Here is a 22,321-nt window from a genome sequence, read left to right as displayed (position 1 = left end):
TTCATATTTCATGAGAAAAAATAGATATAATGCTGTAATTATATATTTTTTTACATTTATTTTTTTAATTCAAAAGATAATTCAAAAATAAATCAATAAAGCTAAATATTAATTCTTTTTTTTATTTTTGCATTGTGAAAAAAATTATTTTCTCAAACAAAAAAACAAAAATCATTCCAAAAGTTGATATAATTAAAAATTTTCTAATTAAACACTACGATTTTTTATTTTTGATTTTGTTTGTTATTTAAAAAAATTATGAACATATATTTTTCTATCAATATATCAAAATTTATAAAATTAGGTGATATTTTCAAGTAGTATGATTATCTTTTAAATTGAAAATCATCGAATTTTATTTTCTACTCATTAATTTTCGACAAAAAATAGATATTCCAATAAAAATAAACCAATATAGCCAAAATTTAAAAGTTAGAGGACTAGTACAACATTTTAACTAGTTAAAGGACTAAAAGAGAAAAAAAATAAAGTTAAAAGACTAATACAAAACTTTGACTACTTAAAGGATTAAAATAGAAAAAAAGATAAAGTTAAAAGACTAATATAGAACTTTGACTAATTAAATGACTAAAAAAAAAACAGGCTAAGTTACAGGACTAAAATGGCTTTTTTTCCTTCTATAAATAAATAAGAGGTGAATTGACACAATGTATTTGTAATAACAAAGAAACTATATGAAAATAATTTAATTTTTGATTTCACTTATATTGCTATAGTGTATAATTAATTTTACAAATGCAATATAATATTTAATAAATCAATTAAAATGTTGTGTTTAAAGAGTTCAAATAATTTTATATTATTTTTTATTTTTTTTCTAATATAGCAAGTTTTTATTAATAGATTATTGCATTATGAAACTTATTCTTCATAAAATTTATGGTGATGTTATATTTCTATATATTATATTAAACGCAAATTTCGTAGAAGTGTAAATATTGCTTAAATATTTTAAATGATCAGTTATTTTATTGTCATAGTACAAAAAGTATGTGAATTATTTTATTGTTATATTTGTTAGTGTAATTAATTATATTAATTCATCATTTTTATTAGCATCTTACTATTATATGAACCTAATCATAACAGTTTTTTTCTCTTAATTTATCTCATAATTCAATATTTTTCAAGACAAAAAATCATTATTATCCATAAATATTAATATTAAAAATAAAAATAAAAATGATTCACTTAAAACATAATTCACAAGAGCTTTTTTTGCTTATTAATTATTAATTTATCCCATACTTTTACATTTTTTAAGACAAAAAATAATAATGATTAATTTATAAAATTAAAAAATAGTTAGTAGAAATAATGCATTGTTTTATAATTTTCTTCTCATTATTATTTTTTAGAATGAATTAGGAATATGATGACAAGCATTAAAATGTATTCAATGGGTAAAATAATAATAATAATAATAATAATAATAATAAATGCATCAATTAAATGAATGAACAAAACATTGTTTTGTATAAATTGCACATCCCAAATTTGACCCTAAATTTTACACCATTTTTCACTTATGCCCATGCAATTAATATCAATCATTCATAGCTTTTGGGCAATATAATAAATACACAATGCAAAATTTTGCCCTTTATTCATAGATATATATACATGACATCATTATGACATCGTTTCATAGAAGACATACTTTTCTACAAAGATTAATGTTTTGGAGATTTTATCTTATTTTTTCAAAATACTGCATTAATTTAATTTAAAAATTGTTCGAAACTGTTGGATAAAATTTCACAGATTTAGAGATTATATAACCGGAAACCACCTGGATTCAGAGCACCAGTCCTCAACCAAAAATATATATAAGCTTTATTTACATTGTTTTGATCGAAAATTTTCAGAATCAAGAAGCTCGAGCACAAGCTTCTCCAATCTTTTCGAACTCGAGGAAGGTCTCACAACATCAGAGCTCCCATAGACCATACAAGGGTCTTTGTTTAGCCCGTATTTCCCCGAACACCAACCGCCTGGAGATATCCTATCAGGAGATCTTTTCAGTAGCTCCTTATCGATTCGGTCGAGTAAAGGGTCGTTCTCAGAAATTTGACGAGCAAACGGGGATCCACTCTGGACCATATCATCAAACTGTTTGACCGTCAAATTCGTAGGCTGTTCCTTCAAAGGATCGTCCCATTTCACGTAATGCAAGTCATTGTTCACAGTTGTGTTCTGATAGTCTTTATGATTACACATCACCGTGTGGAAGTAGCCCTCAGGGGACGAGAGGAAGTTTGTGTAGTACATGAGAAGAGTGCGTGGAAGGTTATCCCAACCCCAAATGCAGAATTCGAGAAACGGCCTCGTGAGAATCACATTGGACGACCCTGAGGAAATGAGGTAGAATTGAACAATGCTTAAGTTTGTGATAGTGACATTGATCTCGCGTGTAAGTTTATAAGTATATACTTCAATATAACCACAATAGATTGTGCTTTATAAAATATAATCTCTGTGTACATAGAGGAAACACACATACGAGACGACACCTGTGAATAGCTTGAAAGAAGCAGGGATTGATCTTCTCTCTTTTGCCCAGAAAACACCAGATCTCTTGGAGTGATATAAGCCAGGATCAATGATAATAGGCCGAGCTCTTTGTTGTCTGAAAACGGCACCAAAAAAGTTTTTCAATCGTTAACGCTGTCTATTCATCACGAGAAAATCATTGTTTGCTGACAGAATACAATACTCTGTGAAAACAAGTTGAGGGATTAGATGGAAGCTCACTCTTTCCACCCCAAGTCACTAGTATGCTCAAGGAAATTGAGATCTCTCGGCAAGTAGGAGAAGATATGTAGGATGTCTGGATCAGATTAAAAAAGCATGTGATCAGAAGCTGAAATAATTAGTATCTGGGAGCAAAGAAGAAGCAGTGAGCAAAAATCGCAACCTGCTTTACTTCCCCGATGCAGCAATTTAAAATTACATAAGTTTGCCATTAAACGAATAATTCAAGATAGCTCGCTTCAGTATAGTTCAATTTCAGTTTCTGAAATTCAACTAGGCACCTATGGTATTTTTCTAATCTAACACAAAAAAGATATCAGAACTTTATGGAGCTCCGTATGCCAAGCGGTGAAGAAACTAAAGGTGAGATCAAACTATTTTGATTACTTGATCGATCTTCACACCATGATCAAGTGAGTTTCCCAAACACCAGTTTTATACAGCTGTCCGAGTATGATTTAATTTGTTGACCGAAATAAATCGTAATAGTAATTTTTAAAACCATGGTCTATGTCCTCTTCAGCCAAACACTTAAGTAATGAATCTAAAATATAAAACATTCCCACTCTAGCTCAATGCCTCAACATCCAAAATTTTATATCAGACTCACATTACAACTAGACACTATAATTTGATTCTTTTTTGTATTTAATTTTTCATTATTCTCGGTCTTACAATAAAAGCATGTCAGTACCTAGAACCATCTTCATTCAATAGGGAACAACAATAGTTAGATCCAACCGATTTCTAATTTTCGCTTTAATCTCTATCAAACCTAAAAGGAAATTTCACAGTTTTTTTCAAAGGGTACAAGTTCATCCCAATGAATTATTGCTGAAAAGACAATGCACATCTCGCAGTAAACAACTCCCTGTTTCAGCATCTTCCGTTGTATATCAAACAACAGGTCACGTTGTTGAACAAGGTATCCCACATACAACTATCGAATTTAGTTATTCAAAACATTGACACAATTAAGTGATTAACCACCTTTACCATCAAGAACTGAACCTTTTTTTGGCCAAGTTTTCAACTCATCAGACATGGCAAACTTAAAATGTACCCGTTCCATTAATAGGCAGTTCCGGAAAAATAATTAAATACCCGTTCCATTAAAATGTACCCGTTAGGCGGTTCCGGATAAACATATGCATACTAGAATCACATACAAAAAACCAAAAGTTTTTTACTTGAGGCAGTCAAACAGAGACCGCCCCCCTCTCCTCCCCAGCTTGTTCATACCCCTGCATTCAAAGTGTCCCCATTACCAGTTTCAACTACATCAAGTCAATGATCATGACTCATGATGAATGACGGCTCTAGGAATTCACAGGAGTAGCCGAATTACCATCTTGTCTACATTGTTTTTTACACTAAAAAAGTACCCAAATTCGATTCCCCAATCCCCCATTACATAATCAAATTTGTAACTATTAGCAAGCACCTGACATATTTACATTAGGCAACTAGAAAGACAATCAAACAGCAAGAGAAAACGAACAGACAAGGAAACCAACCATCTTGAGGCATTAGGGGATAATCCGAGGCCCCGAGATTAATAAACCAATCCCAATGCTCCGCCTGCTTCAACAGAATGGCGATCCCATGAAGCGTGGAAGCCATCATCGTCGGGCCCTTTGAAATGAGCAGATTACCCTTCCCTACCACCATCACATTCTTGAAACCCCTCATCACCGCTTCGGACTTGGCGTACTTGACAAGCTCGAGCCTTTCAACTTCGGATGCCTCGAAATCGAGATGGAGCAAGTAGTGATTCCGTGGATGGTACAACGCCTGAAGCAGCCTCTTCACCCTCGCGCCGTCTCCACTTGTACCCGAGATGAAGTAAGCGAGCCGGGGCAACCCAGGTAACACAACATCATCTTCTCGATTGAGCGAACCGATGGAATCTGAACCCGAAACAGAGAGATAGGAGTTACTGGGTTTGGAACTGGATAAAATTAGAATGAAAATCAGAACGGTGGCCGAAATGGAGATCAAGATTATCGGTGCTGAGCATTTTCGGGTCGAAAGAAATCGGAATTGAGCTCGTTTCATTACTGGGTTCTGGTTTTCTTGAACTATTTTTGGTGTTTCAGCTTCAAGATTATGTTTTGAGTCGATAATTGATAGTTGGCATCATGCGCAGAACAGAATCGCCACTGCCGTTGAGAATTGAGATGGAAGGTGAAAGGTGAAGACAAAGTGGGTGACAGATTTGCTTTTTTATTAAGAAAGAAATAAAGAAAATTACGGAGGATTCAACGGTAGGGGGCAAATATTATTTTAATCCCTATTGATTTTTTCGAAACAGTGGAAGAAAATTCGGAATTAATTATAATTGAAAAAATACTTCCAAATTATGTCTAACGTGTATAAAAAAGTTAAGTTTGGAAGGAAAAATTAATTTAAATTATAAATGATATCAATGTTAAATATAAATTAATACGGACAATGAATATATATTAGTATAAATTCATGAATATATAGAGAAAATAAATTTATACTTTCTTGAGTTCAACAAAAATTTTCTCTAATAAATTTATATTGAGATCAACAGATTTGAGCTTGAAAGAAAATTAGCTAAGAGTATTTTTAAAAAAAAAATTATAGTTAAGTTTCAATGACTAACTAATTTGGACGGACGACTGAAAGACAATATTCACATGTTAATGTTACTGGGTTTTTGTTACCCAAAGCGATAGAACCAAAAATATAAGCATATATTTTCTGAAAAAAAAAATATATATTGTTGAAAATATATATAAATATATATTATTATTTATTGTTGAACGTTGAAGGTTGAAAGTTGAAAATTGAGTTGTAAAATATTGAAAATTAGTGTGTGATGATGTAATTAATGATGTATTAATTTTTGACTAATCTCCAATTGAGATCTATAAATAGGTCTCTCCATTTGTGTAGAAAAACACAATTGTGAAGAGAGAAAAATTTTATAAAGTGTAGAATTTGATAAATTTTGAGTTTTTGAGTTTTTATTTTTTACCGTAAATTTTTACTTTTTCACAACACGTTATCAGCACGATCGCTCGAAGGTTCTCTATATTTTCCGACGCTCCAAAATACAAGAAGAAGTCAAAAATATTCAACAAGTAAGAATTTTTATTTTACTGTTTATATATTTTTATTGTGTATATATTAATATATAATATCATGTTATGAAAAAATAAGTTTTTTTCAAAACTTGTTATAAATCCTGGGAGGATGTTAAGACGACATCCCACACTCCCGGTAAGGGATACGACAAGTATAAAAGCCTCTAAGGTTTTTAAACAATAACGTGATATATATTTATTATGTATATATATATTAACTATATTAATATATAATTTCATGTTATTATATAAAAGGTTGTCTATGACACTGACCTTATAATAACGTGATATGATATATATTATTGTGTATTTATATACTAACCATATTTGTATAATCTCATGTTATTATATAAAAGGTTGTCTACGACACCGATCTTATAATAATGTGATATGATATACTATACCTGACTTTATACTAACTATATTGGTATAATTTCACAACATTATATAAAAGGCTGTCTACGACACTGACCTTATAATAATGTGATATGATATACATAATTATTTAATTATGATTATCATTATATGCATTACATGATTATCACGAATTTTTATTCAACACATACTCAATTTTTTCTTTACCCCCAACGGTCACAAACGGTAACAAAACGGCTAGTTTTTGCCCTATAAATATGTTCACTCAAACTCATTTTCAATCACACCAAATTCATTCTTTCTCTCAAAATATTTTATCCTCGGTTTTTTCGAAGATGGAGATGATGACATTTATAAGGATATTTTTCATAACGACTATGATCATCATGCTCACAAGTCTTTTACTCACCAGCGATTTTCCAACACATATTTTTTCTCTATTTGTATACGCACTTGTAATTTACGTTCTTCCATTATTTTGTATTGTCATATTTATGGAAATTAACTAATAAAATGCATTGTTATTTTCTAGTACCACCATGTCGAACTTGGCGAAACTCGAATTCATTGCACTTGATATAACCGGAAAGAATTATATGTCATGGACCCTCGATGTAGAAATGCATCTCGAGTCATTGGGTCTTAACGAAACTATCAAAGAAAATAACATATCATCCTCACAAGATAAAGCAAAAGCGATGATATTTTTACGCAGACATCTTGATGAGGGGTTGAAATGTGAATATTTGACCGAAAAAGACCCAATGATTTTGTGGAAAGGGTTAAAAGAACGTTTTGAGCATATACGGGAAGTTATACTTCCGACCGCACGAGATGAATGGAATACTTTAAGATTCCAAGATTTTAAAAAGGTGAGTGATTATAATTCTGCGATGTATCGAATTGTCTCACAGCTGAAATTTTGTGGGCATAATATTACTGAGATGGAAATGCTTGAAAAGACATTTTCAACATTCCACGCATCAAATATAACTCTACAACAGCAATATAGAGTGCGTGGATTTTCAAGATACTCAGAACTCATCGCATGTTTACTCGTGGCGGAAAAGAATAATGAATTGCTCATGAGAAATCATCAGTCCAGACCTACTGGTTCAACGGCATTTCCTGAAGCAAATGTCGGAAGTAAAAATGAAAACCAAAATCAAAGATATAGACAAGATTTTGGTCGAGGTCGTGGACAAGGACGTGGGCGTGGACGTGGGCGTAGAAATGATCGCGGTCGTGGTCGAGGCCGTGGATTTGAAAATAAAAGAGATAGTTATTTCAATAACTCATCTCAAAGGAACGTCACGAACCACCCACAAAAGAGGCAGCATGATAATACGGGTGAAAATGAAAATCATCCAAAAAGAACTGAGAGTGTTTGTTATAGATGTGGCACTCCAGGACATTGGTCAAGAACTTGTCGAGCCCCTGAGCATCTGTGTAAGCTCTATAAAGATTCAATAAAGGGGAAAGAAAAAGAGACCAATTTTACTGAAAACATTGACCATACAAGTGGTTCAATGAATTTAGATGCTGCCTACTTTTTGAATGATTTCGAAGATATTGATTAAATGTACTGGTGGGAAAAGAATGTAACAATGTAATTTTTATATTATAAAACATATTATATTTTGCATGTATTGTTTTATTCTGCAATTAAATTGTAACATATTATAATTTGCATGTATCTTTCTTAATTCATTTTATTGCATATTGTTTTTGAAGATCATTATGGAAAATGCTATGATCAAAGATGGAAATAATGCACTGGAAGTTTGCATACCAGATAGTGGTACAACGCACACTATCCTCAGAAATGAAAAATATTTCTTGGAATTAAAATCAACAAAAACAATGGTGAATACAATATCAGGTCCTGTAGACTTGATTGAAGGATGTGGCAAAGCACAATTTTGTTACCTAATGGTACAAAATTTTTGATAAATAGTGCTTTATATTCACCACGATCACAAAGAAATTTGTTGAGTTTTAATGATATATATTCTCATGGTTATGATACGGAAACAATAACCGAAGGAAATGAGAAATATATGTGTCTTACTACATATAAATCAGGAAAGAAATATGTAGTTGAGAAATTATCAATGCTCCCTACTGGATTGCATTATACACATATAAGTCCAATCGAATCAAATATGGTTATTGGAAATTCTTCAATACTAACAAATTGGCATGATCGATTGGGACATCCTGGTTCAATAATGATGCGAAGGATTATAGAAAATACAAGTGGTCATCCACTGAAAGACCAGAAGATCTTTCAGAATAATAAGTTTCAGTGTAAGGCATGTTCTCTGGGGAAACTTATTATAAGACCATCACCAGCTAAAATCCAAAAGGAATCACCCATATTTCTTGAACGTATTCAAGGTGATATTTGTGGGCCAATTCATCCACCATGTGTACCATTTCGATACTTTATGGTATTGATCGATGCCTCTAGCAGATGGTCACATGTATGTTTATTGTCAACTCGGAATGTGGCATTTGCAAAATTGATGGCTCAAATAATAAAATTGCGGAATCAACGATCAAGAAAATAAGACTTGATAATGCTGGAGAATTTACTTCCCAGACTTTTAACGACTATTGTATGTCGATGGGAATTACTGTTGAACATCCTGTAGCTCATGTTCATACACAAAATGGATTAGCTGAATCATTGATTAAACGTCTGCAGTTGATTGCTAGACCAATGATTATGAGAACGAAACTCCCTATTTCTATATGGGGACATGCAATTTTACATGCTGCTGCATTGATTCGCATCAGGCCAAGTGCATATCATAAACACTCCCCATTGCAGCTTGTATTTGGCAAAGAACCAGATATTTCTCATTTGAGAATTTTTGGATGTATGGTATATGTGCCTATTGCACCACCTCAAAGAACAAAAATGAGACCTCAAAGAAAGAATGGTATTTATATCGGCTATGATAGTCCATCAATCATTAGATATCTTGAGGCTCAGACAGGCGATGTGTTTACAGCACGGTTTGCTGATTGTCATTTTGATGAAAATAACTTCCCAATGTTAGGGGGAGAAAAGAAACACATCGAAAAAGAAATCACATGGTATGTACCATCATTATTACATTTGGATCCTAGAACTAAACAATGTGATAAAGATGTACAGCAAATTGTGCATTTGCAAAGAATAGCAAATCAAATGCCAGATGCATTTGCAGACACAAAAGAGGTAACAAAATCATATATACCTGCTGTAAATGCCCCTGCTCGAGTTGAAATTCCAAAGAAACAAAATGAAGACATTCATGATGTCATAAAACGCCTGAAGCGTGGAAGGCCAATCGGTTCAAAGGATAAAAATCCTCAGAAAAGAAAATACATAGAGAAAAATGATGATCAGAAAATAGAAAATGGTGTTCCAGAAGAAACACACGATGATGAAAATATTTTGTCAGAACCACAAACTGACGAGAATCATGAAATCTCTATCAATTATATTAATACTGGAAAAATATGGAACCGAAAGAATGTACAAGATATTGATGAGATATTTTCGTACAATGTGGCATGTGACATCGTAAATGAAGATAATGAACCAAAATCTTTTGGTGAATGCAAAACTCGAAAGGATTGGTCAAAATGGAAAGATGTCATCCAGGTTGAATTAAATTCGCTAAATAAACGTAGTGTTTTTGGACCTATAGTCCTTACACCTAAAGGTGTTAAACCTGTTGGGTACAAATGGGTTTTTATTCGAAAGAGAAATGAGAAAAATGAAATAGTGAGATATAAAGCTCGACTTGTTGCACAAGGTTTTTCTCAAAGACCTGGAATTGATTATGAAGAAACATATTCTCCTGTTATGGATGCAATTACGTTTCGGTATTTGATCAGTTTAGCAGTGTCTGAAAACTTGGACATGCGTCTAATGGATGTTGTTACAGCTTATTTATACGGATCACTTGATAGTGATATATACATGAAAATCCCTGAAGGATTTAAGATGCTAGAAGCACAAAGTTCAGAACCCAGAGAATTTTATTCTGTGAAATTACAAAGATCATTGTATGGGTTAAAGCAATCCGGCCGAATGTGGTATAATCGGCTAAGTGAACACTTGATGAAAAAGGGATATGTAAATGATCCAATATGCCCTTGTGTTTTCATCAAGAAAACAACATCGGGATGCGTGATTATTGCTGTATATGTTGATGATTTAAACATCATTGGAACGAATAAAGAAATTCAAGAAGTGATGTTATACTTGAAGGAAGAATTTGAAATGAAAGACCTTGGAAAAACCAAGTATTGTCTTGGTTTACAAATTGAACAAAAAGAATGTGGAATTTTTGTTCACCAGTCTAATTATACAGAGAAGGTCCTTAAACGTTTCAATATGGATCAATCAAATCCTTTAAGTACTCCAATGGTTGTCAGATCATTGAATATAGAAAAGGATCCATTTCGTCCATGTGAAGATGATGAAGTTGTTCTTGGTCCTGAAGTACCATATCTAATTGTCATTGGTGCCCTTATGTATCTTGCAAATTGCACTAGACCAGACATATTTTTTGCAGTAAATTTATTGGCAAGATTCAGTTCATGTCCAACGAAGAGGCACTTGAACGGAATTAAACATATATTCCGTTATTTACGAGGAACGACGGATTTGGGACTTTTGTATCCAAAAGATACAAATCAGAGAATAATTGGTTATGCTGATGCTGGATACTTATCTGATCCACATAAGGCACGTTCCCAAACCGGATATGTATTTACTCGTGGAGGCACTGCAATCTCTTGGCGATCACAGAAACAAACACTTGTTACAACTTCATCAAATCATGCCGAGATTATTGCACTACATGAAGCAAGCCGTGAATGTGTCTGGCTTAAATCAATGACTCGGCATATCCAAACTTCTTGCGGATTATCAGTGGACAAGAATCCAATCACACTGTATGAAGATAATGCCGCATGTGTTGCCCAAATGAAAGAAGGATACATCAAAAGTGACAGAACTAAACATATTCCTCCTAAATTCTTTGCATACACTCAAGAGCTGGAGAAGAATAAAGATATTGATATCTGTTACATTCAATCAAGTGAGAACTCATCCGATCTCTTCACAAAGGCACTTCCCACAGCGATATTCAGAAAACACATTTATAATATTGGGATGCGCAATCTACGAAATATGTGAAAAATCATTCATGTTGACATCAGGGGGAGTTTACGTGGCTGCACTCTTTTTTTTCTTACTATGGTTTTTGTCCCAATGGGTTTTTCCTAGTAAGGTTTTTAACGAGGCAGTATACAACACGTAATGGAGATAGTCATTCTATCATGATCATCATCACAAGGAGGAGTGTTGAAAATATATATAAATATATATTATTATTTATTGTTGAATGTTGAAGGTTGAAAGTTGAAAATTGAGTTGTAAAATATTGAAAATTAGTGTGTGATGATGTAATTAATGATGTATTAATTTTTGACTAATCTCCAATTGAGATCTATAAATAGGTCTCTCCATTTGTGTAGAAAAACACAATTGTGAAGAAAGAAAAATTTTATAAAGTGTAGAATTTGATAAATTTTGAGTTTTTGAGTTTTTACTTTTTACCGTAAATTTTTACTTTTTCACAACATATATATATATAAGCATATATAATATATAATTGTGAAAAACATGAAAATAGAAGTATAGAACAGTAAATTCAACATCAACATATATCCCATCAAATGATATCCGATTGCGCCATACCTCACATGCAAAAGATGAACTTTCCCCAACACTTCCAAAACAAAAATTTCATCCTACAAAGCTAACTAGAGAATCTAAAACAGAGACAAAATCCTCGAGAAAGAAAATCCAGCAAGTATTTTATTTAGTCCACTTCTTCAATCTTCGGACCAGCGCTACTTCCCCCGGTAGCAGGGACATCCTCATCATCCATAGGAACACCTGCACCGCCACCAGCTCCCTGGTACATTTTCGCTATGATTGGGTTGCATATGTTCTCAAGTTCCTTCATCTTGTCCTCGAATTCTTCAGCTTCCGCAAGCTGGTTACCATCAAGCCACTGAATGGTCGATTCGACAGCATCCTCGATCTTTTTCTTGTCGGCAGCGGGTATGTTGGAGGCGATCTTCTCGTCCTTCACGGTGTTCCTCATGTTGTATGCATAGTTTTCTAACGTGTTCTTAGCTTCAACTTTCTTCTTGTGCTCTTCATCCTCGGATTTATACCTTTCTGCTTCCTGAACCATTTTCTCTATTTCTTCCTTGGATAGTCGGCCCTTGTCATTGGTGATCGTGATTTTGTTCTTCTGCCCGGTGGTCTTGTCTTCTGCAGACACGTTTAGTATGCCATTGGCATCTATGTCGAAGCACACGGTGATTTGAGGAACTCCCCTGGGAGCCGGAGGAATGCCGGAGAGCTCGAATTTTCCCAGCAAGTTATTGTCCTTGGTCCTTGTTCTTTCCCCTTCGTAGACCTGAATCAGCACACCAGGTTGGTTATCGGAATAGGTGGAGAAGACCTGCTCTTTTTTGGTGGGGATGGTGGTGTTTCTTGGAATCAACACGGTCATTACGCCACCAGCAGTCTCAAGGCCCAGTGATAGAGGAGTGACGTCCAGAAGCAAGAGATCTTGGACCTTCTCGTTCCCCTCACCGCTCAAAATAGCAGCTTGTACAGCAGCACCATAAGCAACAGCCTCGTCAGGGTTAATGCTCTTGCAGAGCTCTTTCCCATTGAAGAAGTCCTGCAACAATTGCTGGACTTTGGGAATTCTAGTTGAACCACCTACAAGTACCACATCATGAACTGTGCTCTTGTCCATCTTAGCATCCCTCAGACACTTTTCAACAGGTTCCATGCACTTTCTGAACAAGTCCATGTTGAGCTCCTCGAACCTGGCGCGGGTGATGGTGGTGTAAAAGTCGATTCCCTCGTACAGAGAGTCAATCTCAATGGTGGTCTGGGCGGTGGATGAAAGAGTTCTCTTTGCTCTCTCGCAAGCAGTCCTCAATCTTCTAAGAGCCCTCGGGTTACCAGAAATGTCTTTCTTGTTCTTTCTCTTAAATTCTTGAACAAAGTGATTAACCATCCTGTTGTCAAAATCTTCCCCACCAAGATGAGTATCACCAGCAGTGGCCTTCACCTCGAAAATACCCTCTTCAATAGTCAGAAGAGATACATCAAAAGTGCCGCCACCAAGATCAAAAATCAAAACATTCTTCTCGCCAACGCTAGTTGCTTTCTTGTCTAGACCATAAGCAATGGCGGCAGCTGTGGGCTCGTTGATGATACGCATCACATTGAGACCAGAAATTACACCAGCATCCTTTGTGGCTTGGCGCTGGGAATCGTTGAAATAGGCTGGGACAGTGACAACTGCATTCTTCACAGATGAACCTAGGTATGCCTCAGCAATTTCTTTCATCTTAATCAAGACCATGGAAGAGATCTCTTCTGCAGAAAATTGCTTATTTTCCCCCTTGTAGTTGACTTCAATCATAGGCTTGTCGCCAGGTCCAGCAACGACCTTGAAAGGCCATAACTTGATGTCGCTCTGCACTGATGCATCCGAAAATCTCCTACCAATCAATCTTTTAGCATCTGCAAGAGAAGTAAGAACGAAAATGTTATGTGCATGAACTCTCAATTTTCAAAATAACTTTGCAATGAAAACAGCAATCCAAAAAAAAAAAAAAAACCATTCATAGGCATCGAATTCGCCAACCGAAATGTCCGAAACCTCACTCGGACTCACGAGTATCAGAATATATAAATAAAATCAAGAAACAACAGGTAAAAGATGCTACTCTTCAAAGTTTAAACTGGGCCAACATTAATATTACACCCGAATGAAAAATAATACAGGCACTTAAGCGTTGATGCCTAGAACGAACTTCTATTACATGAAAATTGATATGGTCAATTAACATATAAGACAGTGAAATCAGAATCAAAGGGCAAAAAGATGCACTCTCTCTCGCATAATTACTGGAAAATTCTGGAGTGTTAAAGCAAAATCAATTAATAGAAATGATAATTTATTCAACGAAGTAACTCCTAAAGAAAAGGAACAGAAAATCTACTGACCAACTGAGTCAACCTAAACATGATCATGGATGCGGTGTTAATTTGTTCTCGATTGACATGAAGCCAGTACCTCAGCTTAATAAGGTAAGCACAAATATTCTCAAAAACGAAAATAACAACACGCAACAGGTCTACCACAAATCCAAAAAAACCACAGCTCTAGCAACGGAAAAAAAAAACCAAAAATTGGACTTTAATGTTATAGTCATACGCTTCTTAACAGGAACACAGATCTCACCAAATACAGTGTTGGTCGGATTCATGGCGACCTGATTCTTGGCAGCGTCACCGATGAGGCGTTCGGAGTCCGTAAACCCAACATAAGACGGCGTAGTTCTGTTACCCTGGTCATTGGCGATGATTTCCACGCGGTCGTGTTGCCACACACCGACGCAAGAGTACGTCGTTCCTAGATCTATGCCGATAGCAGGACCATCTCCTTTCCCCGCCATTGATGCAAGCTTATTCCGCTCTTAAATTCGATGTTAACAGAGAATATCGTCGAAACAAAAGGAAAACAGGAAAATTATACAAAGCTTATGAGATTGATGGGAAAGCCCTGCGATAAGTGAGAGGATATATATAGTGGAGGCCGGAGGGGGCGAATGCTTCGAGTGGTTGATTTCCGCGGTTCGAGAATGTTCGGAAATTTAACAGCCGTTGGATCGATAACGGAAGACGCGTTGGACGGTGATTAGATTCGCTTCGTGTTGTTCATTCATACCGCTCAGATGCCGACCCAGGTTTAAATTTTTTTTAAAAAAATATTAATGCAAATTAAATTAAATTACTAAAATTTTTAAATATCGATACGAGAATATTCTAGAATGGACTTTCTGGACTCAAAGGCAGGCCTAATATCATACCCATTTCTTCTTATTGTAAATAATAATAATAATAATAATAATAATCTATAATCTATCTATCTATATTATAAAAAGATTTATCTATCTATATCTATCTATCTATCTATATTATAAAAGATTTATCTATCTATATCTATCTATATTATAAAAGATGTGTAGGTTATAATAACTACCTCGGGATACCAAAATAATCTATATCTATTCTATCTATTCTATATTATAAAAGATGTGTAGGTTAGAGTAACTACCTTGGGGACACCAAAATAATTTATTCCAAAATTATCCTTTTTTAACCATTATTTTACTAAAAACTTCCCACTAACTCCATGATTTGTTTTTTTAAAGACTTTTTTTTACACACACAAAGTATTTGCATTTTTTACTAGTGTTAATTAAAAGAGAGGGGGTGAATAATAACTAACTTTTGTTGAGGTTTTATCCTTTCTTATTACTAGCCGTGGCACACGCATTGCGTTTATGATTCAAACGACAAAAAATAGAGCAAGCCAATATATTGACGAAATATAATTTAACTGGACAATCTCCCTCGAAGCTAAGGCCTGTTGTTTGCTACAATTCGAACACTTCACGTCACAGTAACAATTTCAACTAGGGGTGGAATCGGGTCGGAACCCGTCCCGTAACCCCCTTACCCGATTCCCGTCCCGATAGGAATTGAGATATTTTTTTTCTCCCGATCCCCGAGATGTGTCGGGACTCAAATGTTCGGGATCCCGAACATTCGGTATCCCGTCGTTCGGGAGAGGGTAATCCCGAATAATATTTTTTTAAAAAAAAAAATTTATATGAAAATATTTTTTTGAAAAAAATTTATGAAAAAAATCAAACAATTTCTTAATACATTACAAATAAATTAAAATTTTTTTATATATAACCATTAAAAAACTAAAACATTTTTTTAGTACATTACAAATAAACTAAAACAACTATTTGATTAATAAAAAAACATATAATTATTCATAATAATAAAAAAAAAATTATAACTCAATGTTAATATTAAAAAATATAAATATAAAAAAAATTATATGGTATATAATTATAAAACATTAATATTAAAACATAAAATTAAAAAAAATAATTTTTTTAATTAAAAAATATTATTTTTATATTCGGGTCGGGTCGGGTCGGGAATCCCGTCGGAAAGGGTTGCCTATCCCGATCCCGATCCCGACATTGATCGGATCGGGAAAAATCCCGAACACTCGGGTCGAGAAAAGTTCGGGGCGGAAAAAATTCGGGACGGGAACGGGTTGGGAATCGGGACGGGTCGGGATTTTTTAAAAATTTGTCACCCCTAATTTCAACACTCGAGCATAAATTTTTAGTAGTATTCGTCAACTTTGAGAGTTCAACACAAATTGTTACTAAAAGAAAATAAAGAGATAAATGTCATGTGTTATAAGAATATGAGAATAGTAGATACTTGAAGATGTGATCAAATGACTGTGAATAAAGAAGAGTAATTTGGACGGAAAAGAGAAAACAAAAATAGAAGAAAGAACTGCACGATGAAGAGAAGCAGAGAATGTGGGTAGTGGGATAGAACGTCATGAGAAATGAGAAAAAATCAACTGATTTTTCACTATTTTTGGGATAGGAATATTCTGAAAAAATGTGAAAAAAATTTCATCTAATAGTCGGTTAAATTGGATATATGTGATTAAATTTTAATGAAGGGTAAATTAGTCTAAACATTAATTTGTAAAAAACAATTAGTTTAAAGTGTTTAGCAATTATTAAATAGTAAGGATAGTAACTACCTTGAGAATACAAAATTTATTTATTTCATATTTACTCTATCCTATCAACTACCCACTAAAAACATTCCACTTACTCCAAGTTTTGATTTAAAAATAAATAAATTTCTCTTTTGCGTGTGCATTTTTTTCTAGTAATAATAATAATCTATACTGTTAATTAAAAGAGAGAGGTAAATAGTAACTAACTTTTGATGAGATTTTTTTAATATGTCAATAATACTCTTAATTATTTTTTTTTTGGTTTTCTAAATTTTTATTTACCTTTTTTTTATTACAAATATTTTTATTTTATAATTTAATTACAAATATTTAGAAAACAAAATAAATTAAAGAAATAAAATTATGATTATACAAGCACGCAATGCGTGCTCCGAGACGCTGGTGATAATAATATACGACGACCATATTAACCGATAAATATATATGTTGTTTCCAATAAGATAATTTATATTACGTGTCTAAACTTTTTTCTGGAACAATAAAATATTATCGTAGTTTATAGACTATTGTGTCAGTTTGGGGTTTATCCAGTACGTACCAAAAAGTAGCGGCTGCGGGTTTCCACGTTATAAAAAATAAAATAAAATACTAACACTCGTATGCACATTTTCGGGATAATTTTTGTAAGAGTTTCTATTGATTAATTTATAATAATTATTTAACTATGTTATTTTTTACAAAATGTCTCACATCGATTGCATAAAATTCATTGGACAAACTCCCTCTTAGGTGGAGATAAAATACAGACACTGAAGTTATGTGAAAGCTGTGTTTTATGAAAAGCAAATAGGGTATTCTTCAGCAAAGGAAACCCACCACATAGCACCCTTTGGCATAAATACATTCATATTGTTGTGAAAATTTCCTCGCAAGCGTACGAGTGTCAAGTTTTAATATAGTGATAAAATCAGATATCGATCTCACAGGAAGTAAAATGAAAATATTTAGTACTTGTAATTAAAATAGTCTAAACTTTATCTAGAAAATCAAACTTTGAGAATTTTTGCAGGATAATAAAATAATCAGATGATTTAAAAGCACACACACAACTTTCAAATGAATATCAATCAGAGAAAAATGGTCTAGAGGTTTAGATTTCACCTAGTTTCAACAACAATCAATCCTAATTAATTAATCTTCATGAATTTCAAGGAATTAATAGCCAAAAACACTTACGTGTATTATTCCCTCTCCCGAGTGCCGAATAAAATATATCAACTACAATTCAATTCCAATATCCCTATTAAAAATCTATTTGCAGTGATCAATTCAAAACAATATTCTTTTTAAAAGCTCTGTTAACATTATACACTCTCCCGAGCGATATAAATAAATAACATTGTATTTTCTATTGGTACTATTCAAAATCTCCTCTCCCGAGTGCCAGATTTCAAATAAATATAATAAATCAATTATTGATCAGATAATTGAAAAGACAATCAATTCTAGAAAAAACAATTAATCTAGAAGAAACTCAATTCAATAAAATCAAGAATTCATGAAAGCGTCTACACCAGGTTCCATCCGACCTCTAGACTATAAAAATTAGTTCATAACTGAATTCAAATAAAACCAAAACATATTCAAAAATCCAGACATAAATTCAGAATTAAATAAAGTATAGAAAACAAATCTCTCGTCGACGTCGTGTCCGGTCTATCGAACTCCGTCTCCGTTCTTCAATTAAGCCCATAAATTATTGTTCAGAAGAAAATATCACGATCACGATCAACTCTGATATGTGTGTAAAAATCTGTGGCGGCTCCCTTCTCTTGTATGATAAGAGAATTCCTTTTATATCATGCACAAAAGCCCACTCAAAAGCCCAATAAAATATAAAGTTTCCTTCCGCTAAAATCTCGCGACGCGCGCCCGCTCCAGAAATCACACGCGGGCGCGCATAAGTCTCTGGAATTCAATTCTCTCGCCTTCAATGAACAGGGAGATTGCGCTTGATGTCTTCTCATTAGCGCTTGAATGTGCGCTAACCATTGAGGCCCTATAAAAAGAAGCCCAATAACCTTTCTCACGTTTCCTTCTTTTGTTCTCTTCTTTTCTTTTCCTTTACTTATTCTTCTTATTTTCTTTTAATTCCTTTCTCTTCCTAAATTCTTATTTTCTTCTCTTTTTCACAATAATTCATTAATTATCTGCAAGCACAAAAACAACAATACTACGCATAAATCTGCTCGAAACAAACATTTAACAATTAAAATCATATATAAATTAAGTGTATAAAATACACTTATTAAAATACCCCCAAACTTAGACTTTTGCTAGTCCCGAGCAAAACTATTCAAAATAAATAAATTCCAAAAACTACTACTACCCAACAACCAACAAGAATAGTCAAGAAATATTATGGAGAATTGGCATCAGCAATGATTTCAAAGAATTTTTAAATCCAATCTCATCCAACCTACTAACACTTTAAAGTTTCAATCATAACCAAATAACCACATAAACTCACAATCTCTGCAACTCACATTTCAAAACACCCTTATCCAAATTCAATTCACACATTCATAGATCATGAGGACTTTTCAAGGTAGCATAGGATCAAATTTAGAAGATTAATAAAAAACACTCACAATTAGGTAAATACAACGAATAATAGTGTGTGCGTGTTTCGATCAAAATTCATAATCATTAAAAGCATCAATCAACAGTCCATAAGCTAAATTCTCGCAACTCTTCTCCACTACTATATTGGGCAACTGAGACTCGGTCAATAGGTGTAGTAGCCCGTAACCAAAATCAGTAATTGAGGGATTAATCATAATTACTTGAATAGAGTTCGGAAGCTCCGAAGGTGGGTTCGGAAGTTCCGAACAGGATCGGAAGCTCCGATCATATTACGTCAGGCATGACGATTGGCTAGATCGGAAGCTCCGATCAGGACCGGAAGCTCCGATCACCCCTATCCGGAGTCAACAAGTGATATTTTGACACGTGGCAGATCAGGATCTTCGGAAGCTCCGATGGCAGGATCGGACGTTCCTATCAAGGATCGGAAGTTCCGATCGTTGTCTATAAATAGAAGGCCGAGGCTTCACTTTCATTTGCCAATTCCGAGTTTTCCTTTCCATTCTAGTCCTTTTGGAGCTGTTCTAGTCTTCTTAGGCTTGGCCCGGAGGTCGGTGAGACATTCGGGAGTCGTAGCGGAGTTGTGCCCAAGTTCTGGAGGCATCGACATCAACGGGCTAACGACGGATGAAGGTATAGCTTTTGCTTCCTATAAATATTTAGGAGTATGCTGAAACGACCCTAACTCTATAATAAATAAATATGCGGAAAATTTTTCTTTTTTTTTTTATATACTACTAAATAAAATATGTACATATATGCCCATACATATATGCACAGGATAAAATATTTAAAATAAATACATGACTAAATAAATAAACAATTAAATACTTAAGAAAAAATGCATTCTTTAAAATAATTAAACATCTGAGTCAACCCTAGAATTAAAAATATACTGCATAAATAAAATAATTAAAATATGTGCATGCACTAAAACATTTAATAAAATATTCATAACACCTCAACCCTTAAAAATAATAAAATGTATCATAAAACTCAAGCACGGTGACTCAGAAGCTGTCACGGTCACGGGGCTACTGCAGCGCTGCTCATACGTCCTCACCACCGGTAGGAGTAACCTGCTCCTCTACGTACTCACCTGCACCATATCAGTGTAGTGAGCCTAGAGGCCCAACATGCATACTAACAAGGGTTCAAAATAATTTAAAACAATTTAATACTAATACATACATATACATGAATAAGCATGCTTAAAAATTTCATAACATAACTTACTTAAATAAACATAAATACATAATACATAACATACATACTTGAGTTGTTGAGCATTTATTTTCTTAACATCGAATGGTCCTATCCGTAAGTGTGACCCATACTTATAGTGCGACTGATCAGTCTAAGAAACCATCGTACGAGGCTGGTGGCGAACCACCCATACATAAATGGCAGAAACTGCCCATACATAAATGGCCACACTACTTCAATTTCCACTTAAAATATTTTATTTGCTCAACCATAGAATTTCAATCATAGCATAAAAATTGATTTCATGAATGCATGTACTTAAATAAATTGTATGTCCTTCATATATATTTAATTTAATTTTCTTACTAACATATAAATATTAAAATAACTTAAATGCATAAAAATAATTAAATATATAACCAGGACACATGCAATTTTCTCATGGATGGTTCTGGACTGCTGGCCCTACACTCAAGCCCATTAACTTAAATCTGGCCCATTAACATACTTAAGCCCAGTAATTTAAACTTTAAGCCCAATTAATTAATCTAAGCCCAATTAAATTAATTAAGCCCATTAAAATTACACTAAGCCCAATAACACTTAAACTGGCCCATTGGGCCCAAAAACCCAAAGACTGGCCCATTAACTTTTATGGGCCCAAGAGCCCATAAAATTAATGGACTAACTTAATTAAAATTTTAAAAGTCCAAATAAAATTATTTGGGAGTCCAAATAATTTTATTTCAATTAAATTGACTCAAAAACCCATTATTTCATAAAATATTTTAAAAATAAAAAAACTCGAGCCCGGCCCACCAAACCCGGACCCGGACCCACTTAACCCGACCCACTAACTTACTGACCCGACCCGAGCCCCCACGACCCGACCCGGTACCCTAAACCCTAGAACCCGAACCCCCTTACCTCACCAAGGCCGCGGCCGTGAGCAGCAGCCATTTCATGGCTGCTGCCGGCCGGCTCCGGCCGCCCCTGGCCGGAGCGCCGCCGCCCGGACGTAGCCCACGTCCGGGCGGACCTAACCTGTCCGAACCCCAGCCCCCATGCAGCCTATACTAGAAGCCCGAAGGGCCTTCCCTTCAAACCCTAGACCTGCGCCTCTTGGAGGCCGATCGACTTTGGTTGGTTTCCTGGCTTGTTTGGCTCGAGCCACTCGAGCCATTCGAGCCAGGCCACACCATCACCCCCTTCCAGACCCTCGGCCACCAGTAGACACCACCATGAGCAGAAAAAAACGTGCACACCAACAAGAAACCACACGGCCAATTCGGTCTCTACATGGCCAAAGGAAATTTTTCTGAAAATCTTTAAAATTTACGATGCACATCTCATACACATACACTATAATATCTGATATTGTACGAAAATTAGAAAAGAATTCATGCCTTTCACCGAAGTAGTAGAGAAAACGAGAAGGCGACGAGTCCGGGACGACGGGGCGATGACAACCGACTTGAACCTTCAAAAACCGAGGCTATGGTG

At 34.4% G+C, this 22,321-nt stretch overlaps 2 protein-coding genes across 2 annotated transcripts; both read right to left on the bottom strand.

Moving 5' to 3' along the window:
• Positions 1 to 1,746: 1,746 nt before the first annotated feature.
• Positions 1,747 to 4,997, bottom strand: LOC140875227 (beta-glucuronosyltransferase GlcAT14C). The gene is made up of 4 exons (XM_073278857.1): positions 4,293 to 4,997; positions 2,776 to 2,851; positions 2,535 to 2,650; positions 1,747 to 2,372 (listed from the first exon to the last, which is right to left on the bottom strand). The coding sequence occupies exons 1-4, from the start codon at positions 4,831 to 4,833 to the stop codon at positions 1,858 to 1,860; spliced, it is 1,248 nt and encodes a 415-aa protein (XP_073134958.1). The 5' UTR covers positions 4,834 to 4,997; the 3' UTR covers positions 1,747 to 1,857.
• Positions 4,998 to 12,000: 7,003 nt separating this feature from the next.
• Positions 12,001 to 14,937, bottom strand: LOC140884254 (heat shock cognate 70 kDa protein 2-like). Its single transcript, XM_073290958.1, has 2 exons — positions 14,618 to 14,937; positions 12,001 to 13,893 (listed from the first exon to the last, which is right to left on the bottom strand). Exons 1-2 carry the CDS (start codon positions 14,829 to 14,831, stop codon positions 12,158 to 12,160), a joined length of 1,950 nt encoding a protein of 649 aa, XP_073147059.1. The 5' UTR covers positions 14,832 to 14,937; the 3' UTR covers positions 12,001 to 12,157.
• Positions 14,938 to 22,321: the final 7,384 nt, after the last annotated feature.

Source organism: Henckelia pumila, chromosome 1, assembly GCF_033568475.1.
Source record: "Henckelia pumila isolate YLH828 chromosome 1, ASM3356847v2, whole genome shotgun sequence".
NCBI classification, from domain to species: domain Eukaryota; kingdom Viridiplantae; phylum Streptophyta; class Magnoliopsida; order Lamiales; family Gesneriaceae; genus Henckelia; species Henckelia pumila.
Note: the sequence above shows the minus strand (reverse complement) of the source record. Positions and strands in the feature narration are given on the sequence as shown.